At 45.2% G+C, this 22,782-nt stretch overlaps 1 protein-coding gene across 1 annotated transcript in view; it reads left to right on the top strand.

Annotated features, from left to right (window-relative positions):
- The window catches only part of LOC136851234 (5' exonuclease Apollo-like), a 312,431-nt gene that overhangs the window by 71,495 nt on the left and 218,154 nt on the right, over nt 1–22,782 (top strand). The window contains exon 3 of the mRNA XM_067125186.1: nt 15,978–16,116. Coding sequence (XP_066981287.1) covers nt 15,978–16,116 — 139 coding nt within the window. The remainder of the gene's footprint in view (nt 1–15,977; nt 16,117–22,782) is intronic.

The raw sequence follows: 22,782 nt of genomic DNA, 5'->3' as shown, positions 1-22,782 counted from the left end.
CTGAGAATCGGACAGACCTCCATCGGCCGAAGGAAAGGAATGCTGCTTCTTCCCCTTGATGCCCTTGGACGTGTAGGGACTGCCTCCTTCCGAAGAGGCAGTGGGTCTCTCGTTGGCTCTTCCCGACCTTCGGGTTAGGAAACTGATTCGCATAGCCGTGGGTTTTGTGTTTCAGAAGCCGCGGGCCCGCAGACCTCAGTTTGCGATCCTGTTCCCGAGTCTTAGAGGTTCCGCCTCTAAGATGGGGGCTACTTTGGGCGCTCGTTCGCGAGCTGCCTGAGTGCTGGAGATTCTATGGAATATCGAGTATCCCGATCTGGTCTGGAGAGATTTTCCTGGGACCAGTTCGGGAGCAGTGCGAGAGAAAGGGCCGAGGCACCCAGGTGTCTTGGCTTCTCTTCCTGCCAGCACCATAGCGCTCCCCCCAGTGTTTGCCAGTACTGGTCGGGTTCCCAGCCTGGTGTCTCGATCCTCTCGGTTCGAACACCAGAAGAAGCAGGGAAGAGATTCACCTTGGGAGTCCTCGGGGACTTCTAAGGGACTGACTCTCTTCCAGGAGACAAGTTTCTCTCGTTGACCGATTCGCATTCTCCTGTGGGATCTTGTGTTTCGGGGGCCGCGAGAGCGTGGCCTCTCGAGGCCACGCCCTCATTTCCAGTCTTGGAAGTCTGCGTCTAAGGCTGGTTCTGTGCTTGGCTCTTTCAATCTATTAGGAAACAAAGCAGCCGCTCTCGATTTTCGGAAGTCTCGTGGGTAGTTCGAATTCTATGAATCACGAGAGAAAGTGCCGAGACACCCAGGTGTCTGGTTGCCGGGAGACCCAGGTGTCGGGGTGCCGCGACGCCAGGTGTCTCGATACTGCCTGCCAGCTGCTTCAGTTGCTCGGCCGGGCTTCGTTCTTGTGTCTCAAACTTTAGGGTTCGAGCATGCAAGATAGCAGACACAGAATTCCCCTTTGAACCTTCTTCTCGAGGGGCCTCAGCCTCGAAGGAGTTTAGAGTTCGGGAAACTAACAATTGTTCACAGCAGACGAGTCCGGCCTGCCCAGTTATGATTGTGTTCGCGCAATTGGCTCGGCTCGGCCCCAGTCGCACTTACGAGACTGACTCGGCTTGCCAGACTGGCTCAGCTCGACTCGACTCGACTTGGTTTGCCAGACTGGCTCGGCTCGGCTCGGCTCGCCCTGCCTGCCTCCCAGTCCGCCGCATACCGACCAGCTGGATCGCGTTCGCGTGATCGGCTCGGCTCGGCTCAGCCCTACTCGGTTTTTTCCGATTCGGGTTCTCGGCTATGTTCGAGTGAACTTGTTTGCTCTTCCCAGGAAAGCGCTTTGCCACGGCACAAGTGCTCTTCTTTCCCCGTTTGGCAGTAATCTCCTTCGGTTGATTATCGCTCACAGTCCGCCTCTCCTGCTTATCATACTGGCAGGACAGGTAGGGATACTTTTTTCTCCTCACCTGTTCTCTTCTCCTCTCGGTTGTTCCGAGAGGCGCGAGACGGACAGAGAGAGCTCCGACAAAATTTTCTTTCGGAGTTCGGCTGCCTGGCGTGCTTTGGGTATCGGTCCCCCGATTCTCTCATATTATAACCAGGTAGCCGAGGAGGGTTTCATGGGATCTGTCAAGGTCTCCCTCCAAGGGTAGAGGTACAGGAGTTTCACACATCGGAAACAGCGAGGGTCTTCCTCTTCAAGTTACGATCGCCCCTGTGTTCTCAGGGAACTTAAGGCCGATTCGTCGGCGCGAGGATCCCCGGGACAGGACCGCGGCTCCCCCAATGAATAACCTTCATCACTCGCAACCCTTGCAGTTTCCGAGGGGCCGAGAGTGTCAGGGACCGCCGCGGTCCTGGTTTCCGAGAGCGTTCTCGACCTGACGAATTCTTTTCTTCGAAGGAGTTAATTCAGGTCAAGACACCAAGCTTCCACCCCTGCCTCGACAGAATATGAATTCTTCTTGCCTCGGAGGTCTTGCCGACTGCAGTTTTTAGGGCAATTCTGGTGCTAAGAAGAAGGACTTTGTCCCAATTCGGATCTCGGTTTCGTAATTCCCGAGTTGGCTCGACCCTTAGGAACGAACCTTTACTTGGTTCTGCCTTTCTCTTCCAGAGATTTGCCAGATACCCTGGTAATCAAGGTTCCCACCAGGGCACTGACTTGTCCTTTGGACAATGGCCAAGAACTTTGGGTCTTAGTCATCGCAACTCGACCTTGAGTTCAAGCCAGCCCCCCTCAACTCCTTAGCTAAGAAGTCCTAGGCTTCAGAAGAAGATTGCAACTGCTGATGCCTGGACGAAATGATACTTATCGAGTCTCTGGAACTGGCAGCGACATTGCCGAGACCTGGGAATGGATTCCTTCAGGAGGTCTCGGCAATTCTTTCCATCGAACTTTCATCCCACCACCTCTCCCGTGCTCCCGATTCGGGAAATGCCAGCCGGCTAGAGCTAATTGCCTCGGTACCCTGTCATCTTGCAGAAGCTTCCCCATGGTGGAAAATGGAAGTCTGCTTCCTTTTCCCCGTTCTTTCCTCTTCGATGTATGAGGAAAGAGTTAGGCTAATGCTTGATTGAAGGAACCTTCGAATATGCTTGCATATTCCCCTCACATCTTGTGTCTACTTACGGGTTCACAGATTGAGGAATAGGCACACACTGGTAAGACCTTGTCTTGAATTTGTGTGACCGAGACGATTAGTACCTTCTCGTCACCGTCCTGGGCTAAGGGCAGCCTTTTGGCCGTCCGAGAACTCAGGATGAGTTTTGCGGCTCTCACTGGTTTCGTTGAACAGCAAAACCACAGTAGTGGCATTTGTCGACAAACAGGAGGCAATCGTTTTTTCCTCTTGTTTCATCTTGACATTTGAAGGTACTCGAGTGTTGTTCTATTGCACACTCGACAGCTCAATTAACCAGATGCATTCCTGGTGGGGATGTATTGGTAGGCAAGCCTGGCCTCGGGTTTGAGTGATCGGGACGGAACATGCTGCTCACTCTTTCCTCACGAAGATTCATGCAGAGACTGCTGGACTGAGAAATCCCTACCGTCCTTCTGTTGCCTCCCTGCACACAAGTTGGTAGTGTTTTCTCGCTCCCTCATACCAGACCAGGGGCCGCTCTGTTGAGGCATGCTGTCTTTTGGCGAAAACTCGTTATCGACGTTTTTTCCCTCCGTATTTGTCCATTTTGCTAGGGGTTCACGAACATTGCTCACCCTGAGTTACTGACAAATACTTGAAGACTTCGCCTTCATCCGACCTGATTGCCGAGGCATTGAGAAGAATTCCGCTTGACCCCTCCTCCTGTGCAGCTGCACAAGAAGCGGTTCTTGAGGCAGTACATCCGTGTGTGTTCAGGACTGGGAGACTTTCCAGCTTTCCTTGCAAGCACAGGCTTTCTCGCCGAGCGGCAACGGATATAGCTGGATATCCCTTGAAGTCCTCTGCAACACTGTCCCAGGGACTGGATCCATCTTCGCTGGTGGTGTCGTTGTCGGAACTTCTTCTCGGGTCAGAGTCGCTCGTCAAGTCTGGACTTCCTCATCTTCTCTACCGAGGGCTGCTTCTCTCCCTTTCATTTGTGAAGAACGTAGGCCCTTGCGACCTAGTCTTCTATCTGAAGTAGCCTTCGTCTCCTCAGTCGAGAGTTAGCTACGGACGAGAAGCTTCTTCAGTTATGCTGTCCCAGGGAACTGTTTCCTGGGTGGCATGCGACTCTCGTTTAGGGTTCCTGTCCGTGCTCTGCACTCGCCCTACGAGAGTTGTCGGATAGAGATATGCCCTCTTAGGTCCATCTCTCATCTTACCCTGGCTTTGGCATAGAAGATGGAAGAACAGGGATGGGGATCATACCTCGACTCCTTCTTGGATGTCGTAGGTGGACTCCGAATCCATTGGCATCGACTGTCGGGTTCGAGTCCTTCTTGTTCCCCTCCTCCTTGGACTTTGTATCGATGATCCAGATCATTCGTTACTTTGTCCTATTGGGAGCTGTGGTACTTTCCGAAAGGTTCAACATTTCCTAACCTGGATGTTGTCAGTGTTTTCACTAGTACTGTCTCTCCCAAGGAAGAAGTGTCTAAGGACACATCTTCCTCCTGACTTCGTGAAGCAATCAAAGGAGGTACTTGGCAGCTGACGACGACGATACCGGTACCTTTCACCCGAGAGCTCACGAAGTCGATGGCTTGGTCCATCCCTCGCATTCCGGAAGAATATGTCGGTACCACAGGTGCTGAAGGCGGGTGTGTGGTCCCAACAGACTACCTTCACCTCCTTCTACCTCCAGGATGTTGCACACAAGTCCTTGGACACTTTTTCCTTGGGTCCTGTGGTGGCTGCTCAACAATTTGTGTAGCTTATCCAGCTCCCCTAACGGGACAGGTTGCATCTTGTCTATGTTGTACAGTTGTGATTGGGAGAATGAATGTTGAGTGACTGGCCTCTTTTCTTTCTCCCCATCCTGGCTCTCTTCCCACGGGCAGGGAGCGGACATGCCGTTACAAGCTGGACTGGGCGATCGAGGCAGATAAGCACATAACGGGAGCTCCCATTCTATTTCCGCTCAGGTTAATAGAAGCAACCCCACTCCTTCCTCTTGCAAGGGGAGGAAGGAGACCATGACTATGAGACAAACCCAATGCTTGTATTTGCCTTATTGTCATCCGACGTCAAATTCTTCCTGGCCTACTTTGCATGAACTGACGTTTCTTCTTTCATGCAAAGGGACCCAGAAGTCTGACAACTGATCCTGCGTTTTTTACAACCCGATCTTTTGTCAGAGGCAGTTTTTCCCTTCCTCGCTCTCACGACCAGGAAGGGAAGACAATGTGGTGAACTCCAGTCAGTTCAGAGAGACTTTATCAGATTCCTCCCTCCAATCAGTGAGTCTCCTAATGTAAAGGACCGAGGGTTTGTATATTGTGTCGAAACAAATAACAATTTTTAAAAGTAAATTGTATTCTTCCTAACTATACAAACCCGAGGTCCTTTACACTTTATGCTCACCTCATGCCACCCCTCAATCTGTACCTGGGCCGAAAGGCAAACTGGAATGTTTACATCCGGGTAGGCGGGTATCCCCGCCTACCTGGAGGTAGTTACTGCCTAACCACCTTGCTCAAGAGTTTAACAGCCGTTTCCAGCCTACGCCTGAAAGCAATCCCCTAATGTAAAGGACCTCGGGTTTGTATAGTTAGGAAAAATACAATTTACTTTTAAAAATTGTTATTTTTCAGAGAGTTTTGTTCCTTTGCAGTGCGAATGAAAGTTTGTGTTCTGAGAATTATTTGACATTTGTAATGTTTTACTCTTTTCAGATGCTGTAGAGATCGAGGGACTTGGGAATTACAGGTTCTCTCCCAAGTATGAGGCTTCAAGAAATGTCAGACGTGAAAAACTGATTGTTTATTATTCTCAACAGGTGTTTATAAGACACAAAGCGGACAGAAAGGTAGCGGGCGACCCAAGACCCCCTGCGGCGTCCATACAGGATTTTTGTTTTCTAGCAAACATAAAAATATGTACATTTGTTACATGACGTATAAAAGGTAGATATACATATCGCCAGAAAGGCCATACAATAATGCATAAGATGAGGTACACAAAGAATCTGAAATAAAGACAGGTAAAATACATGACGTGATTAATGTGCATCTGAAAGGAGAAACACAAGGAAAGAGAGGCTCGATTTGTCACCGTTACAAATACTCCCTCCCCCCCAAGACAATAATTAGAGGAGCAATTATTGGATGGAGCAACATTAATCATGGAGGCGCTGAGGCTGTCGGAGCGGGCCCCTGCTTCTGGAGCACTGTGGGCGTGGGGTGGAGCGGACACCTGGGGATGGCTGGATGCGTTTTCTGGGTTGCGCCGGGCCCCGCTTTGGTGGGGAAGCGGTTGCGCCCTCAGGCAGGTATTGCAGGGGAACTCTGGGGCACCTCCCTACTTCTTTGCAAATTTCCCTGTCTGACAGCGATGCGGGTTTCAGTCTGTCGATGGTGATCCAGTCCTCCCACCCGTGGATGTCGAGGAGGAATGCTTTGCTGGCCCGCCTGATGACTCGGTGGGGACCCCTGTAGGGCCTGGTTAAGGGCGGGCGGTGAGCGTCCACCCTGACAAAGATGTAGGCACAGAAGTGTAAGGCGGGTGGGCTTTAGGTGACGGTTCTGTCGGTGAAGGTCTTGTGGCAGGGTGCGAACCTTTGTGCGAGTTCCCTCAACCTCGGGAGTGGGGTGTTGATGCCGTCAGCTGACGGTGGGAAGAACTCTCCCCGTAGACTTTCTCAGCCGGGGAAGGGTCGCCATTTGCTTTCGGTGTGGTGCGGAGACCCAGCAGGACCCAGGGCAGCTGTTCCTTTCACTTCCCGTCGGTGCAACATGCCATAAGAGCTGCTTTAAGAGAGCGGTGTGCCCTCTCGACCATGCCGTTCGCTGCTGGGTTGTATGCTGTTGTGCTGTGTAGAGTTGTACCCATCAGGCATGCCAAGGAGACCCAAATCTCTGACAGGAAAGCAGGTCCCCTGTCCGTAGTGATGCTGTCTGGCGCTCCGAAGTGGCTTATCTAACTGGAGAGGAGGGCTTCTGCACATGATGTCGTTGATGTCTCATCCATGGGGGTTGCTTCAGGCCAGCAGGTGGAGCGGTCTATGATTGTCAGAAGGTATCTGGCTCCCCCTGACTGCAGAATGGGCCCGACGACTTCAATGTGGATTTGGCCGAATCACCGACGAGGCTGAGGAAAATTGCCGATCCCGGATTCAGTGTGCCAGGATGTTTTGCTTGTCTGGCACGGGATGCAGCTCCTTGCCCACTGGCGGACATCCTTGTTGATGCCGTGCCGGACGGACTTGTCAGTCATGAGGCGTGCTGTTGTGCCCCCCGATGGATGGGAGAGGCCGTGGACGATGACGAATACTTATTTCCTCCACGATGTGGGCACCAGGGCGTGTGGGCGGCCTGTGCTGGTGTCCCAGAGGAGAGTTGTGTCCGAGTTTGCTGAGGGCATGTCTTCCCATTTGAGAGCCATCACTGCTGTCCTGTAGTCCGCCATCTCCGGATCCGCTGCTTGTCCCCTCGCGAGGTCTTCATAGTCAATGCCGAGGTGAAGGGAATTGATCTCTATTCTTGACAGAGCGTCAGCCACTGGGTTTTTCTTGCCAGGGACGTAGTTGATAGTGTAACCGAACTCAGAGATGGCGGCTAGGTGCCGCTGTTGCCTTGCAGACCAGGCGTCCCCGTTTTGCAAATGCGTGAACCAAGGGTTTGTGGCCTGTTAGGATTGTGAATTCGGTTCCCTCCAGCAAGTACTTGAAGTGCCTCGCGGCCTGGTAGATAGCCAGCAGCTCTCTGTCGAAGGTGCTATAGCGGGTCTCTGCTGGCGAAAACTTGCTGTTGAAGAAGGCCAAGGGCTGGGGCGTGCTGTTCACCGGTTGCTCTAGTACTGCACCACAGGCGATGTTGCTGGCGTCCATTGCCAACCTGAGGGCAGTGGCAGGGTTGTGGTGAGTTAAGGTGGTGGCACTGTGTCAAGTAGGCATTGTCTGGCGACGTTGACTAGGAGTCCGTGGTGCCCTAGGAAATCCGCGTCCAGGAGAGGGAACTTAACATCCGCTACGATGAAAGGCCAGTGGTGTCTGCTCCCCAGGATTGAGATAGCCTGGGTCCTTATGTCATAAGTGCAGATGGGAGTTCCGTTTGCTGCTATGAGGGAGGATAGTGAGGCAGGTATTTTTTCTAAACCTTCCCTGGATGGCGGGAAAACCGACTGCATTGCCCCCGTATCAGCCAGCAGGCGGCGTTTGGAGATTTTGTCTGTGATGAAAAACCTTGCTGGGCTGGGGGAGTTGGGTTTCGCTGCCACAGCTGTTATATGTGGCCGCCTTTGTCATTTTTTGTGAAAGAACATGGAGGCCTGCAGGTTCTGGCATTGTTCCCAAACTTCCTACGGTAGAAACACCACGCCGGGTTTGGCCATGTCCTGTGCTCTCTGAATGGCAGTCTGTTCTTATACATGACGTTGATGTCTCTGTCGTCGTCTTCAAACAGGTTGCAGGCTCCCAGGGAGGCGGCCACGTGTCAAGGCCACCAAGGGTGTCATCGACTAAGGTATCCATGTCCAGGTTCTCTGCATCCCATATCTGGCGCCAAACTTCCTGCGGGAGGCGCCGAAGGAAGATAGCTTTCATCAGGTCAGTTGTTCTCTTCCTCCCGTTCTCGTCACGACCTGGGAGTGTTACTAACCCTCGCAGCTGGTCCCAGGCTTCCCTGAGTGCTGCATCTCCAAGGGGCTGGGATAACAGGTTGAATGCACGCTGTGCTGTTTCGGACACGGGCATAGAGTAGGAATTCATCAGTTTATTGTTTAAGTCTGTGTATGAGACTTTGTCTGGTTGTGCGTCTAGCCAGGGGGAGATTCTATTTAATACTTCTTCTGGGAGCGCCATCATGACTATGTCCGATTTTGTAGCATCGTCTGAGATGCGCGCCATGTGAAAATGCGCGTCTGCGCATCGGAACCATGATGCTGTGTTTTGGCACAAGAACAGGGGAAGTTTGTGTCTGGCTTTGTTGGTGAGAGCAGCGTGCAGACGATGCTCGCGTTCACATTGAGGTTTTACTTCTGACATCTTGACTGCTCACGCACCAAAACGCGGGAAAATGTGCCATATTGAGTCATTAATGGTGCTGATTTGTTTGAGAGGTCGAACGAAGTGCCAAAACGTACCCTCTTGGGTACGCCGTATTTAGTCCGTTAATGGCAGTTTCTGTCGGGCAGGGTGCTATCAGAGGCCTAAACTTTACGCCGTAGTTAGTCCGCTAAAGGCCCTGTGATGGTAGGGTGCGGCCGTAGTTAGTCTGTTAATGGCTGGGCCAAAACTGCGCTACCTGTCCCTGACATGGGGTCACCAGTGTGAGGCTTAAAGAAAAGTCAAAGGTGAAAAACTGATTATAATTCTTGACAGATGTTTATAAGACAAAGAGCAGACGGAAAGGTAGAGGGCAACCTGAGACCCCCTGCGGCGTCCATACAGGATTTGTTTTCTAACAAGCATAAAAATATGTATAACATTTGTTACATGACATATAAAAGGTAGATATACATATCGGCAGAAAGGCCATACAATGCTGCATAAGATGAGGTACACAAAGAATCTGAAATAAGACAGGTAAAATACATGACATTATTAATGTACATCTGAAAGGAGAAACACAAGGAAAGAGAGGCGCGATTTGTCGCCCTTACTTTAGCAGTACCTGTGTATTGCTCTGAATGTTGCAGATTGCTCATTCTGATTCGTCTACGGGCATGCAAGCAGCTATTGCTCGGGTTCCTACGGAATCTCTGGCTCAACTCGAAGAGAGTCCAGAATTTGTGCTCTTACTCCCACCTTCACATTCCTGCACGGGAATAGTGCATGGGTCCCAGGACAGCGATACACTTGTGGTAGAAGTTGAAGAAGAGTTTGGGTATTGGTATGGGTATGAGTATTGGTATGGGTATAGGTATGGGTATGGGAATTGTACAGATATGGGTATGGGTATGGAATGGATATGGCTATTAGTACAAGTATGGTACAGATATGGGTGTTGGTATGGTATGGATATGAGATAGGTATATTACAGATATGGGTATGGGTATGGAATGGATATGAGTATGGGTATAGGTATGGGTATGGTACAGATATTTGTATGGATATGCATATGGGTATGATACAGATATCAGTATGGGTATGGTATGGGTATGGGTATGGACCTTTGGTAAAAATGGGTCATCTTTGGCTTTGCCTTCATTTACTTGTGTGTTATCTCTTCTGGGTGCACTCCCATGTCTTCAATATCGGGAACCTAGCCACAGGTCTCTCCGAGACCTGGCAACACAGGAACACCAGATGTGCGGGTCTCCTCAGATATGTTGAAGAAGTAACTCAGGTCACCCGTGCTAGTTCCAGTAAATCTTTTCCCCAGACTAGTACGCACCTCCGCTTGTGTTTCTTCGGACACTCGGGTAGAGGGAGCAACCAAAGATTGTCCAGTATGTAACTCAGAAGCCCCGAGTGCTCGGACCTCCAAGGAGAACCGTGTCACTCCAGTGCTTGGGTTTCATAGAAACCCCAAGTAAGCTTTACCAGTATTGTGGAGTGATTTCATAGAAATCCCAAGTAAACTTTACCAGTATTGTGGAGTTACCACCACGAACTGGTAATAGCATACCTCTGCCCGTGTTTCTTTGGACACTTGGGTAGAGGGAGCAACCAAAGATTGTCTTACGTGACTCGGAAGCTCCAAGTGCTGGGACCTCCCAGGAGAACCATGTCACTCTGGGTACTTGGGTTTACATAGAAACCCTGAGTTACCTTTACCATTATCGTGGCGTTACCTCCACAAATTGGTAATGGCTTACCTCTGGTCAAACCATATCACTCTGGGTAATCGGGTTTTCATATAAATCCTGAGTTACCTTTACCAGTATCGTGGTGTTACGTCCATGAATTGGTAATGGCTTACCTCTGCTCGAACCGTGTCACTGTGCATACTCGGGTTTTCATTGAAACCACGAGTAACTTTTACCAGTATTTTAGAGCTACCTCCACTGATTGGTAATAGCTTACCTCTGCTCGAGTTTTCCAGGACACTCAGATAGAGAAAGCAACTGATCACTGGTACACTTGTTACTCAGGAATTCCAGGTGCAGGTACTTGGGTTTTTTCAAAATCTTTGGTTACCTTTTACCAGTACATACCATGGAATCACTCCACAGGCTAGTATAGAGCCTACCTTGGCTAGAGATTCCTTTGTTTCTCAAGTAATGGAGCAATAGAGTCGGCAAACTATAAAGCCAAGAGGGCTCCCAAATCTTCAGCTGAAAACCCTTATGGATAGAGTCAGCAGACTGTACAGCCAAGAGGGCTGCAAAATCTTCAGCTGAAAACCCTTATGGATAGAGTCAACAGACTGTAAAGCCAAGAGGGCTCCCAAATCTTCAGCTGAAACCCCTTATGGATAGAGTCAGCAGACTGTAAAGCCAAGAGGATGCAAAATCTTCAGCTGAAATCCTGTATGGATAGTCAGCAGACTGTAAAGCCAAGAGGGCTGCAAAATCTTCAGCTGAAAACCCTTATGGATAGAGTCAGCAGACTGTAAAGCCAAGAGGGCTCCCAAATCTTCAGCTGAAACCCCTTATGGATAGAGTCAACAGACTGTAAAGCCAAGAGGGCTCCCAAATCTTCAGCTGAAACCCCTTATGGATAGAGTCAGCAGACTGTAAAGCCAAGAGGGATGCAAAATCTTCAGCTGAAATCCTGTATGGATAGTCAGCAGACTGTAAAGCCAAGAGGGCTGCAAAATCTTCAGCTGAAAACCCTTATGGATAGAGTCAACAGACTGTAAAGCCAAGAGGGCTCCCAAATCTTCAGCTGAAACCCCCTTATGGATAGAGTCAGCAGACTGTAAAGCCAAGAGGATGCAAAATCTTCAGCTGAAATCCTGTATGGATAGTCAGCAGACTGTAAAGCCAAGAGGGCTGCAAAATCTTCAGCTGAAAACCCTTATGGATAGAGTCAACAGACTGTAAAGCCAAGAGGGCTCCCAAATCTTCAGCTGAAACCCCTTATGGATAGAGTCAGCAGACTGTAAAGCCAAGAGGATGCAAAATCTTCAGCTGAAATCCTGTATGGATAGTCAGCAGACTGTAAAGCCAAAGAGGGCTGCAAAATCTTCAGCTGAAAACCCTTATGGATAGAGTCAACAGACTGTAAAGCCAAGAGGGCTCCCAAATCTTCAGCTGAAACCCCTTATGGATAGAGTCAGCAGACTGTAAAGCCAAGAGGGATGCAAAATCTTCAGCTGAAATCCTGTATGGATAGTCAGCAGACTGTAAAGCCAAGAGGGCTGCAAAATCTTCAGCTGAAAACCCTTATGGATAGAGTCAGCAGACTAAAAAGCCAAGAGGGCTGCAAAATCTTCAGCTGAAAACCCTTATGGATAGAGTCAGCAGACTGTAAAGCCAAGAGGACTCCCAAATCTTAGCTGAAAACCCTTATGGATAGAATCAGCAGACAGTAAAGCCAAGAGGGCCGCAAAATCTTCAGCTGAAAACCTTTATGGATAGTCAGCAGACTATAAAGCCAAGAGGACTGCAAAATCTTCAGCTGGAAACCCTTATGGATAGAGTCAGCAGACTATAAAGCCAAGAGGACTCCCAAATCTTCAGCTGAAACCCCTTATGGATAGAGTCAGCAGACTGTAAAGCCAAGAGGGCTGCAAAACCTTCAGCTGAAAACCCTTATGGATAGAGTCAGCAGACTGTAAAGTCAAGAGGGCTGCAAAATCTTCAGCTGAAATCCCGTATAGATAGTCAGCAGACTATAAAGCCAAGAGGACTCCCAAATCTTCAGCTGAAATCCCTTATGGATAGAGTCAGCAGACTGTAAAGCCAAGAGGGCTGCAAAATCTTCAGCTGAAAACCCTTATGGATAGAGTCAGCAGACTGTAAAACCAAGAGGGCTGCAAAATCTTCAGCTGAAAACCCTTATGGATAGAGTCAGCAGACTATAAAGCCAAGAGGGCTGCAAAATCGTCAGCTGGAAACCCTTATGGATAGAGTCAGCAGATTATAAAGCCAAGAGGGCTGCAAAATCTTCAGCTGAAAACCCTTATGAATAGAGTCAGCAGACTGTAAAGCCAAGAGGGCTGCAAAATCTTCAGCTGAAAACCCTCATGGATAGAGTCAGCAGACTATAAAGCCAAGAGGGCTCCCAAATCTTCAGCTGAAAACCCTTATGGATAGAGTCAGCAGACTGTAAAGCCAAGAGGACTCCAAAATCTTCAGCTGGAAACCCTTATGGATAGAGTCAGCAGACTGTAAAGCCAAGAGGGCTGCAAAATCTTCATATGAAAACCCTTATGTATAGAGTCAGCAGACTATAAAGCCAAGAGGGCTGCAATATCTTCAGCTGAAAACCCTTATGGATAGAGTCAGCAGACTAAAAAACCAAAAAGGCTGCAAAATCTTCAGCTGGAAACCCTTATGGATAGAGTCAGCAGACTATACAGCCAAGAGGGCTGCAATATCTTCAGCTGAAAACCCTTATGGATAGAGTCAGCAGACTATAAAGCCAAGAGAGCTGCAAAATCTTCAGCTGAAAACCCTTATGGATAGAGTCAGCAGACTATAAAGCCAAGAGGACTGCAAAATTTTCAGCTGGAAACCTTTATGGATAGAGTCAGCAGACTATAAAGCCAAGAGGGATTCAAAATCTTCAGCTTGAAACCTTTATGGATAGAGTCAGCAGACTATAAAGCCAAGAGGGCTGCAAAATCTTCAGCTGAAAACCCTTATGGATAGAGTCAGCAGACTATAAAGCCAAGCGGACTCCAAAATCTTCAGCTGGAAACCCTTATGGATAGAGTCAGCAGACTATAAAGCCAAGAGGACTCCCAAATCTTCAGCTGAAAACCCTTATGGATAGAGTCAGCAGACTGTAAAGCCAAGAGCGCAGGAAAATCTTCAGCTGAAAACCCTTATGGATAGAGTCAGCAGACTGTAAAGCCAAGAGGGCTGCAAAATCTTCAGCTGAAAACCCTTATGGATAGAGTCAGCAAACTAAAATGCCAAGAGGGCTGCAAAATCTTCAGCTGAAAACCCTTATGGATAGAGTCAGCAGACTGTAAAGCCAAGAGGGCTGCAAAATCTTCAGCTGAAAACCCTTATGGATAGAGTCAGCAGACTGTAAAGCCAAGAGGGCTGCAAAATCTTCAGCTGAAAACCCTTATGGATAGAGTCAGCAGACTGTAAAGCCAAGAGGGCTGCAAAATCTTCAGCTGGAAACCTTTATGGATAGAGTCAGCAGACTGTAAAGCCAAGAGGGCTGCAAAATCTTCAGCTGAAAACCGTTATGGATAGAGTCAGCAGACTGTAAAGCCAAGAGGGCTGCAAAATCTTCAGCTGAAAACCCTTATGGATAGAGTCAGCAGACTGTAAAGCCAAGAGGGCTGCAAAATCTTCAGCTGAAAACCCTTATGGATAGAGTCAGCAGACTATAAAGCCAAGCGGACTCCAAAATCTTCAGCTGGAAACCCTTATGGATAGAGTCAGCAGACTATAAAGCCAAGAGAGCTACAAAATCTTCAGCTGGAAACCCTTATGGATAGAGTCAGCAGACTGTAAAGCCAAGAGGGCTGCAAAATCTTCAGCTGGAAATCCTTATGGATAGAGTCAGCAGACTGTAAAGCCAAGAGGGCTGCAAAATCTTCAGCTGGAAACCCTTATGGATAGAGTCAGCAGACTATAAAGCCAAGAGGGCTGCAAAATCTTCAGCTGAAACCCCTTTTGGATAGAGTCAGCAGACTGTAAAGCCAAGAGGGCTGCAAAATCTTCAGCTGAAACCCCTTATGGATAGAGTCAGCAGACTGTAAAGCCAAGAGGGCTGCAAAATCTTCAGCTGAAACCCCTTATGGATAGAGTCAGCAGACTGTAAAGCCAAGAGGGCTGCAAAATCTTCAGCTGAAACCCCTTATGGATAGAGTCAGCAGACTGTAAAGCCAAGAGGGCTGCAAAATCTTCAGCTGGAAACCCTTATGGATAGATTCAGCAGACTGTAAAGCCAAGAGGGCTGCAAAATCTTCAGCTGAAAACCGTTATGGATAGAGTCAGCAGACTGTAAAGCCAAGAGGGCTCCAAAAGGGAATCAGGCTGCAAGGTGAGACAAGTTACGGGAAAAGTTGATAAATAATTAGATATTTGAGAATAGAAAATAAAACCAAAACATCTGAATTCAGGAGACCCCAGAAGAAAGCCGGAATGACTTTGCTCCTTGCTTGAGCATATGAAGATCAGGAGATTCCATTTTAGTTGTAGCCAAAGTAAAATTCGTTACAAATTGAATAGTATTAAACCTGATACTAGAAAATGACACATGCTTGTTGTAGTAGCCTGCTTGTTGTTGTGAGCATAGACAGCTAGGTTAGGTAAAGAAGAATGCAGATGTTTGTCATTGCAGAGTATTTCATGCAACAAACAATAAACTGACTTTACGCCTATGCCACAAGTCAACAGTGGGAGTTGGCACTACAGACTTGACTGACGACAAAACTCTATCCAAGAGTTTGATATTAGAGGCAGCACTTAAAGAGCACAGTGAAGAACAGCTCAGTGCTCCAAGCAAGGAAGAAGAAAAGAGTTAAAACAATTATGTAAAATAGCTTCATCACGAAACATTCGAAAACATTACAACAAGATACCAACTTTTTGAGAAACAGAGGAAGCGGTATTACATATATGCTTCTCAGAAGCCAATTTCGTATCAAAAGTTGTTTTTTAATTTATTTTGGTACTATTAGTCTGTATTTTATTTTTTAATAACTTACAGTTATTGGTAATTGTGGCCGTAATGCTAATTAATGAATTCATGGCTCTTATAGTTACTTTTATTGAAATTTGATATTCTCTTCCATTTCTGTAAAAGGGAAAAAATGAAAGAAAATATTTCATGGAAAGAATGTTTGCATCATTATCATCTGATTGATATTTTACTTAAGTTCCTAACTTTGTATTGAAAGAGGAAGGTAATTTGCGGGATTCCTCGATAAAAGATCAAATTTGAAATGTTTAATTTTTCTATGGAATGAGGAAACAGTTGTTCATCAGTTCTTGTCATCATTCATGTCAGCCATTACGTAGATAGATCAGGATTATTAGTAGTCTTTAGTAGTTCGGGAACAGCAAGGAAATTAAGCTGAAGTTGGTAATGTACCTTTGACCAGATATTTAAATCGTGTATAAACATTTCCCGATCATTTTAGGCATGGTAATCTAATTCCTGCCTTGTTTAGGAAGTAATGTTATTTCTGGGACTCATCAGTGTCTTATCATTGTTGGCTGTTTCTGTAAAGTAAACGATATAACAAATTTATATCGTTGCTTATTAGTCTTTAATACAGTTTATGACAGCATTTTAAAATTCATTTCTTTTTCCTTGCATAGTTTGCACCGGGAGTGGTGAAGAGCTTAGAGGTTGGAGAAACATACCAGTTGTCGCTTGATGCTGAAGACGAATACATTTTAAGTGTTACTGTCCTGGATGCTAATCATGTTCCAGGAGCAGTTATGTTTCTTTTTCAAGGTAAGTCATTAATTTTCGTTTTTATGTGATATTACACATTTGCTGACTTCTTGAAGATTCATGTTTTTATGATTTTTGAAAAATTTTGAACAGATATTTTCCCCTCCTGAATTCCATATGGATCCTGGCACAACTGATTAATTTCTCAAAATGGAAAAGAATCAGTATTCCCAAGAGACTAGATTTCAATTTGTTTTACCGTGTATTTTATGTTTTAAAATATTTTATTATTATTATTATTAATATTATTATTATTATTATTATTATTATTATTATTATTATTATTATTATTATTATTATTATTATTATTATTATTATTATTATTATTATTATTATTATTATTATTATTATTATTATTATTATTATTAATATTATTATTATTTTTATTATTATTATCGAAGCTGCCATAATAGTTGGTAAAGCAGAATGCTAGAAGCAGTAGGGCCCCATAAGGAAAGCAGCCCAGTAGAAGAGAAGTTGATAAAGAATAAGTAGTGAAAGAGAATTAACAAAAGAAAAAATAAGGTAAATAGCAAATTAAGATACAAAAGAGATAAATACTCCATAAAGTGAGACTGTTATCAATCTGCTTTGTACCAGCTTTGTGCTTCTGAAGTTCCAGCAACTCAACTACTGGATTAGTAAGATTTTCCAACAGTTCGGTCACAACAGGAATGAAACTTCTAGAAAATGTATGGAGTTGAACCTCTCAGAAGATGAGGGAAAACAGTTTTAATCACACTACAAGGTGGAAGGTATAGTCTGGGAATCTGAATGCAAAGGGTGATCACAACTATGAAATATCTGTAAGGATGGGATTGAGTGACATATTGGCTGGGTGTTGACTGGTTTATTGGTGGTTCCTTACTGAATGAATGTACAGAATCTTCGAAGTTGTTATTGGCTGGTGCGAGCCGCAAAGTAGCATCTACACACAGACAGGGCAAAACAGAGGTAATGTTTCGGACATCTGTGTTTGTCAGCAGACAAACTGATGGCGATTTTGAGAGACATAATAAACGTACAGTGATAAAACATATATCAATGGAAAGGCCAGGAAATTCCACATATGGCCAGTTGCATGAGATTCAAGACAGATTAATGAATACAATGCAGTAGCATAATATATGTGAAATGGTGAGATGTTTGGCGTCTTCACAAGCAGAAACATACATACAGTTTGATACAGAAGATTCAGTGGAACATTATGAGTACATGATTAGAATGCTTGCATGGCAATGCAAGTAGTGGTGATTGTACATAAATCAAGACAACAATGGTTATGGAGAAACAGACGGAAATATTGTATGGTAGAAGATGCGTTCCTTGAGAGAGAGAAAACGAGATGCTCTTGTTTTTCTCTCTGTCCCCTCCGATGGATGACGAACACGTGTGCTCAAAAGAGATCACCATCAGTGCGATGGGTCTCTTACATATCTTTTACAGCAAGGAATGTGAACTAACTGAATGACAGTGCTATAAGTTAATATCAGGTTCAGGGATAATAAATTTAATAAAACCCAAATTTTAATAACAAGAACAGTATTCAAAGCATGGAAAAGTAAAGAAAAAACTCATACCAGTGTCAAAGAAGAGGTAGGCTGGATATGTTTCTTGAAGTGAATGTGTATTCGAGAGCGATACCTAGAATTTTAAATAAGTTAAATGCATTACGGGCATACCATACCCGAATGCAGTTTAAGGGCATACCATACCCTCAGAATAGCCGACATACCTTCCAAATATCAAAATTAAGATTTATGCTAATTTACATTCTATAACCATCTAACATGAGCCTAGCACGTAAATGTGAACCGTCCGTGGCCCGGAGCCCTCCCCATTTGGTTTAAAAGGACCACATACGTAACCCATTTAAAGGGGGGCATGCAATTATATGTCTTCCTAGTGAAAAAACACAGCTTATTTTTGCCTTTTCTCGACAATATTTTGTGTGATTATCTAGTGTTTTCTGGCATCTCTCTCTCCTGCAACATTTGCCAGCACCAACGAGACGTTGGCAACAAAAGTGGAGGGAAGTCACTCATTGTTGGTTAAACAAAACCTCTCTGCAATGATTGGCATTGTGATGACACCCCAGCAGTTAGGCACAAAATTACCGCTAAAAGAGCAAAATAAAACAACAAAACTGTGGATGGAAGAGAAAGAGAGAGAGAGGGATGCCAACGACTGTGGATCTGAACATGTTATCAAGATGTGCTGGTAGCAATAATCTGTAGTAAATATTAGAATTACAAGAATATTTGTTGTCTATAGAGTCAATATACAGGCAGTCCCTGGTTATCGGCAGCCTCGGTTACTGGTGATCTGGTTTTACGGCGCTTGTCTAGCGACGACAATAACCAGATTTTCGTCGCTGATAACCGGTTATCGGCGCTGATCGCCTCTTATTGGTGGCGCTGATCACTGGTTATCGGCGCCGCTAACCAGGGATCAGTGCTATTATCGCCGATTTTCTGTTAGCGGCGATTTTCGGTTGTCGTCACGCCGTTGAGAACGGAACCCCGCCGATAACCGGGGACTGCCTGTATGTTAAGGAATGCTACGTGTGAGAATAACACAGCATTCTTTAACGTATATTGATTCTGTAGATGACAAATATTCTTGTAATAATTTCTAGGTATGTTGTAGTGAAAATTTCAAGCCTCGTTCCGACATGGCACTGAAAACTTTAAAGCACTGTAACTCAGAACACTACTTTTTTCGATCCAGTTATTTGACGAAATTCTAGACATGATAGGAGCTTCATGAAACTGCTCACGTGAGTGCGCACTGGATGCACGTTTCTAAACGAACTTACATTTTGTTTGTATGAGATTAGGTGAGTTTAGGGTAAATGATAAGACTGCTAGAAGTTTGTGACGTCATACGACAGATGGACGGACGGACGGACATATCCCATTCATATACTCACATAAAGTTGGCAGTAGTATTATAATTGTACCTTAAAAGTATTGAGTTGAAATATCAAATACTTTTTTTTACTGATATTTTTGTGTCAAAGGGTATGGTATGCCCATAGGACACACTTTCAGTGAAAAGATGTAGGTGAGGATTGAAGACACTGTCAGTGAAAAGATGGAGGTGAGGGTTAAAGACAAACTGTCAGTGAAAAGATGTAGGTGAGGATTAAAGGCACACTGTCAGTGAGAAGATGTAGGTGAGGATTGAAAATACACTGTCAGTGAAAAGATGTAGGTGAGGGTTGAAGACACACTGTCAGTGAAAGATGTAGGTGAGGTTGAAGACACACTGTCAGTGAAAAGATGTTAAAGTGAAGATTGAAGACACACTGTCAGTGAAAAGATGTAGGTGAGGGGTTGAAGACACACTGTCAGTGAAAAGATGTAGGTGAGGATTAAAGACACACTGTCAGTGAAAAGATGTAGGTGAGGATTGAAGACACTGTCAGTGAAAAGATTTAGGTGAAGGTTGAAGATACACTGTCAGTGAAAAGGTTTAGGTGAAGGTTGAAGATACACTGTCAGTGAAAAGATTTAGGTGAAGGTTGAAGATACACTGTCAGTGAAAAGATGTAGGTGAAGGTTGAAGACACACAGTCAGTGAAAAGATGTAGGTGAGGGTTGAGGACACACTGTCAGTGAAAAGATGTAGGTGAGGGTTGAAGAGACACTGTCAGTGAAAAGATGTAGGTGAGGGTTGAAGACACACTGTCAGTGAAAAGATGTAGGTGAGGGTTGAAGACACACTGTCAGTGAAAAGATGTAGGTGAGGGTTGAAGACACACTGTCAGTGAAAAGATGTAGGTGAGGGTTGAAGACACACTGTCAGTGAAAGATGTAGGTGAGGTTGAAGACACACTGTCAGTGAAAAGATGTAGTTGAGGGTTGAAGACACACTGTCAGTGAAAAGATGTAGGTGAGGATTGAAGACACTGTCAGTGAAAAGATATAAGTGAGGATTGAAGATACACTGTTAGTGAAAAGAAGTAGGTGAGGATTGAAGACACACTGTCAGTGAGAAGATGTATGTGAGGATTGAAGACACTGTCAGTGAAAAATGTAGGTGAGGATTGAAGACACTGTCAGTGAAAAGTTTTAAGTGAAGGTTGAAGTCACACTGTCAGTGAAAAGATGTAGTTGAGGATTGAAGACACTGTCAGTGAAAAATGTAGGTTAGGTTTGAGGACACTGTTGCAAAAAGATGTAGTTGAGGTTGAAGATACACTGTCAGTGAAAAGATGTATGTTGAGTTGAAAAGATTTAGGTGAAGAAGATACACTGTCAGTGAAAAGATGTAGGTGAGGTTTGAAGACACACTGTCAGTGAAAATGATGTGTCAGTGAAAAAGATGTAGGTGAGGGTTGAAGACACACTGTCAGTGAAAAGATGTAGGTGAGGATTGAAGACACTGTCAGTGAAAAGATGTAGGTGAGGTTTGAAGACACTGTCAGTGAAAAGATGTAGTGAGTTGAGGTCAGTGAAGATGCAGGTGAGGGGATGAAGACACTGTCAGTGAAAAGATGTGAGGTTGAGTGAAAAGATTGAAGACAGACACTGTCAGTGAAAAGATTTAGGTGAGGTTTGAAGACACACTGTGTCAGTGAAAAAGATGTAGGTGAGGTTGAAAACACTGTCAGTGAAAAGATTTAGGTGAGGTTGAAGACACTGTCAGTGAAAAGATGTAGGTGAGGGATTGAAGACTGTCAGTGAAAAGATGTAGGTGAGGATTGAAGACACTGTCAGTGAAAAGATGTTAGGTGAGGTTGAAGACACTGTCAGTGAAAAGATGAGGTGAGGATTGAAGACACTGTCAGTGAAAAGATGTAGGTGAGGGATTGAAGACACTGTCAGTGAAAAGATGTAGGTGAGGGTTGAAGACACTGTCAGTGAAAAGATGTAGGTGAGGATTGAAGACACTGTCAGTGAAAAGATGTTAGGTGAGGAATTGAAGACACTGTCAGTGAAAAAGATTTAGGTGAGTGATTGAAGACACACTGTCAGTGAAAAGATGTAGGTGAGGTTGAAGACACTGTCAAAAGTGAAAAGATGTAGGTGAGGGTTGAAGACACACTGTCAGTGAAAAGATTTAGGTGAGGTTGAAGACACACTGTCAGTGAAAAGATGTAGGTGAGGATTGAAGACACACTGTCAGTGAAAAGATAGTAGGTGAGGGTTGAAGACACTGTCAGTGAAAAGATGTAGGTGAGGATTGAAGACACACTGTCAGTGAAAAGATTTAGGTGAGGGTTTGAAGACACTGTCAGTGAAAAGATTTAAGAGGTTGAAGATACACTGTCAGTGAAAGATGTGAGGGTTGAAGACACACTGTCAGTGAAAAGATGTAGGTGAGGATTGAAGACACTGTCAGTGAAAAGATGTAGGTGAGGTTGAAGACACACTCAGTGAAAAGATGTAGGTGAGGATTGAAGACACATTGTCAGTGAAAGATGTAAGAAGACACACTGTCAGTGAAAAACTGTCAGGATTGAAAACACTGTCAGTTGAAAATGTAGGTGAGGGTTGAAGACACTGTCAGTGAAAAGATGTAGGTGAGGTTTGAAGACACACTGTCAGTGAAAAGATGAAAAGACACTGTCAGTGAAAGTGAGTGATTGAAGACACTGTCAGTGAAAAGATGTAGGTGAGGTTGAAGACACACTGTCAGTGAAAAGATGTAGGTGAGGGTTGAAGACACACTGTCAGTGAAAAATATGTAGGTGAGGATTGAAGACACACTGTCAGTGAAAAGATGTAGGTGAGGTTGAAGACACACTGTCAGTGAAAAAGATGTAAGTGAAAGATGTAGGGTTGAAGACACACTGTCAGTGAAAAGATGTAGGTTTGAAGACACACTGTCAGTGAAAAGAGGATTGTAGTCAGTGAGGTAGGTGAGGAGACACACTGTCAGTGAAAAGATGTAGGTGAGGATTGAAGACACTGTCAGTGAAAAGATGTAGGTGAGGATTGAAGACACACTGTCAGTGAAAAGATGTAGGTGAGGTTGAAGACACACTGTCAGTGAAAAGATGTAGGTGAGGGTTGAAGATACACTGTCAGTGAAAGATGTAGTGAGGGTTGAAGACACTGTCAGTGAAAAGATTGAAGACACACTCTCAGTGAAAACATAGTGAAATTGAAGACACACTGTCAGTTGAAGACACACTGTCAGTGAAAAGATGTAGGTGAGGACTGAAGACACACTGTCAGTGAAAAGATGTAGGTGAGGGTTGAAGACACACTGTCAGTGAAAAGATGTGAAAAGACACTGTCAGTGATTTTGGTGAGGTTTGAAAATAACACTGTCAGTGAATTGGAGACACAATCAGATGTAGGTGACACACTGTCAGTGAAAAGATGTAGGTGAGGTTGAAGACACACTGTCAGTGAAAAGATGTAGGTGAGGATTGAAGACACACTGTCAGTGAAAAGATGTAGAAATTGAAGATGTCAGTGAAAAGATGTTAGGTGAGGATTGAAGACACTGTCAGTGAAAAGATGTAGGTGAGGATTGAAGACACACTGTCAGTGAAAAGATGTAGGTGAGGATTGAAGACACACTGTCAGTGAAAAGATGTAGGTGAGGATTGAAGATACACTGTCAGTGAAAAGATGAAGATTGAAGACACACTGTCAGTGAAAAGATGTAGGTGAAAAGACATCAGTGAAAAGATGTGAGAGATTGAAG

The sequence above is a fragment of the Macrobrachium rosenbergii genome, chromosome 23, assembly GCF_040412425.1.
Source record: "Macrobrachium rosenbergii isolate ZJJX-2024 chromosome 23, ASM4041242v1, whole genome shotgun sequence".
Classification (NCBI taxonomy): domain Eukaryota; kingdom Metazoa; phylum Arthropoda; class Malacostraca; order Decapoda; family Palaemonidae; genus Macrobrachium; species Macrobrachium rosenbergii.
The sequence above is the reverse complement of the archived record's forward strand: the minus strand, read 5'-3'. Positions and strand labels throughout refer to the sequence as shown.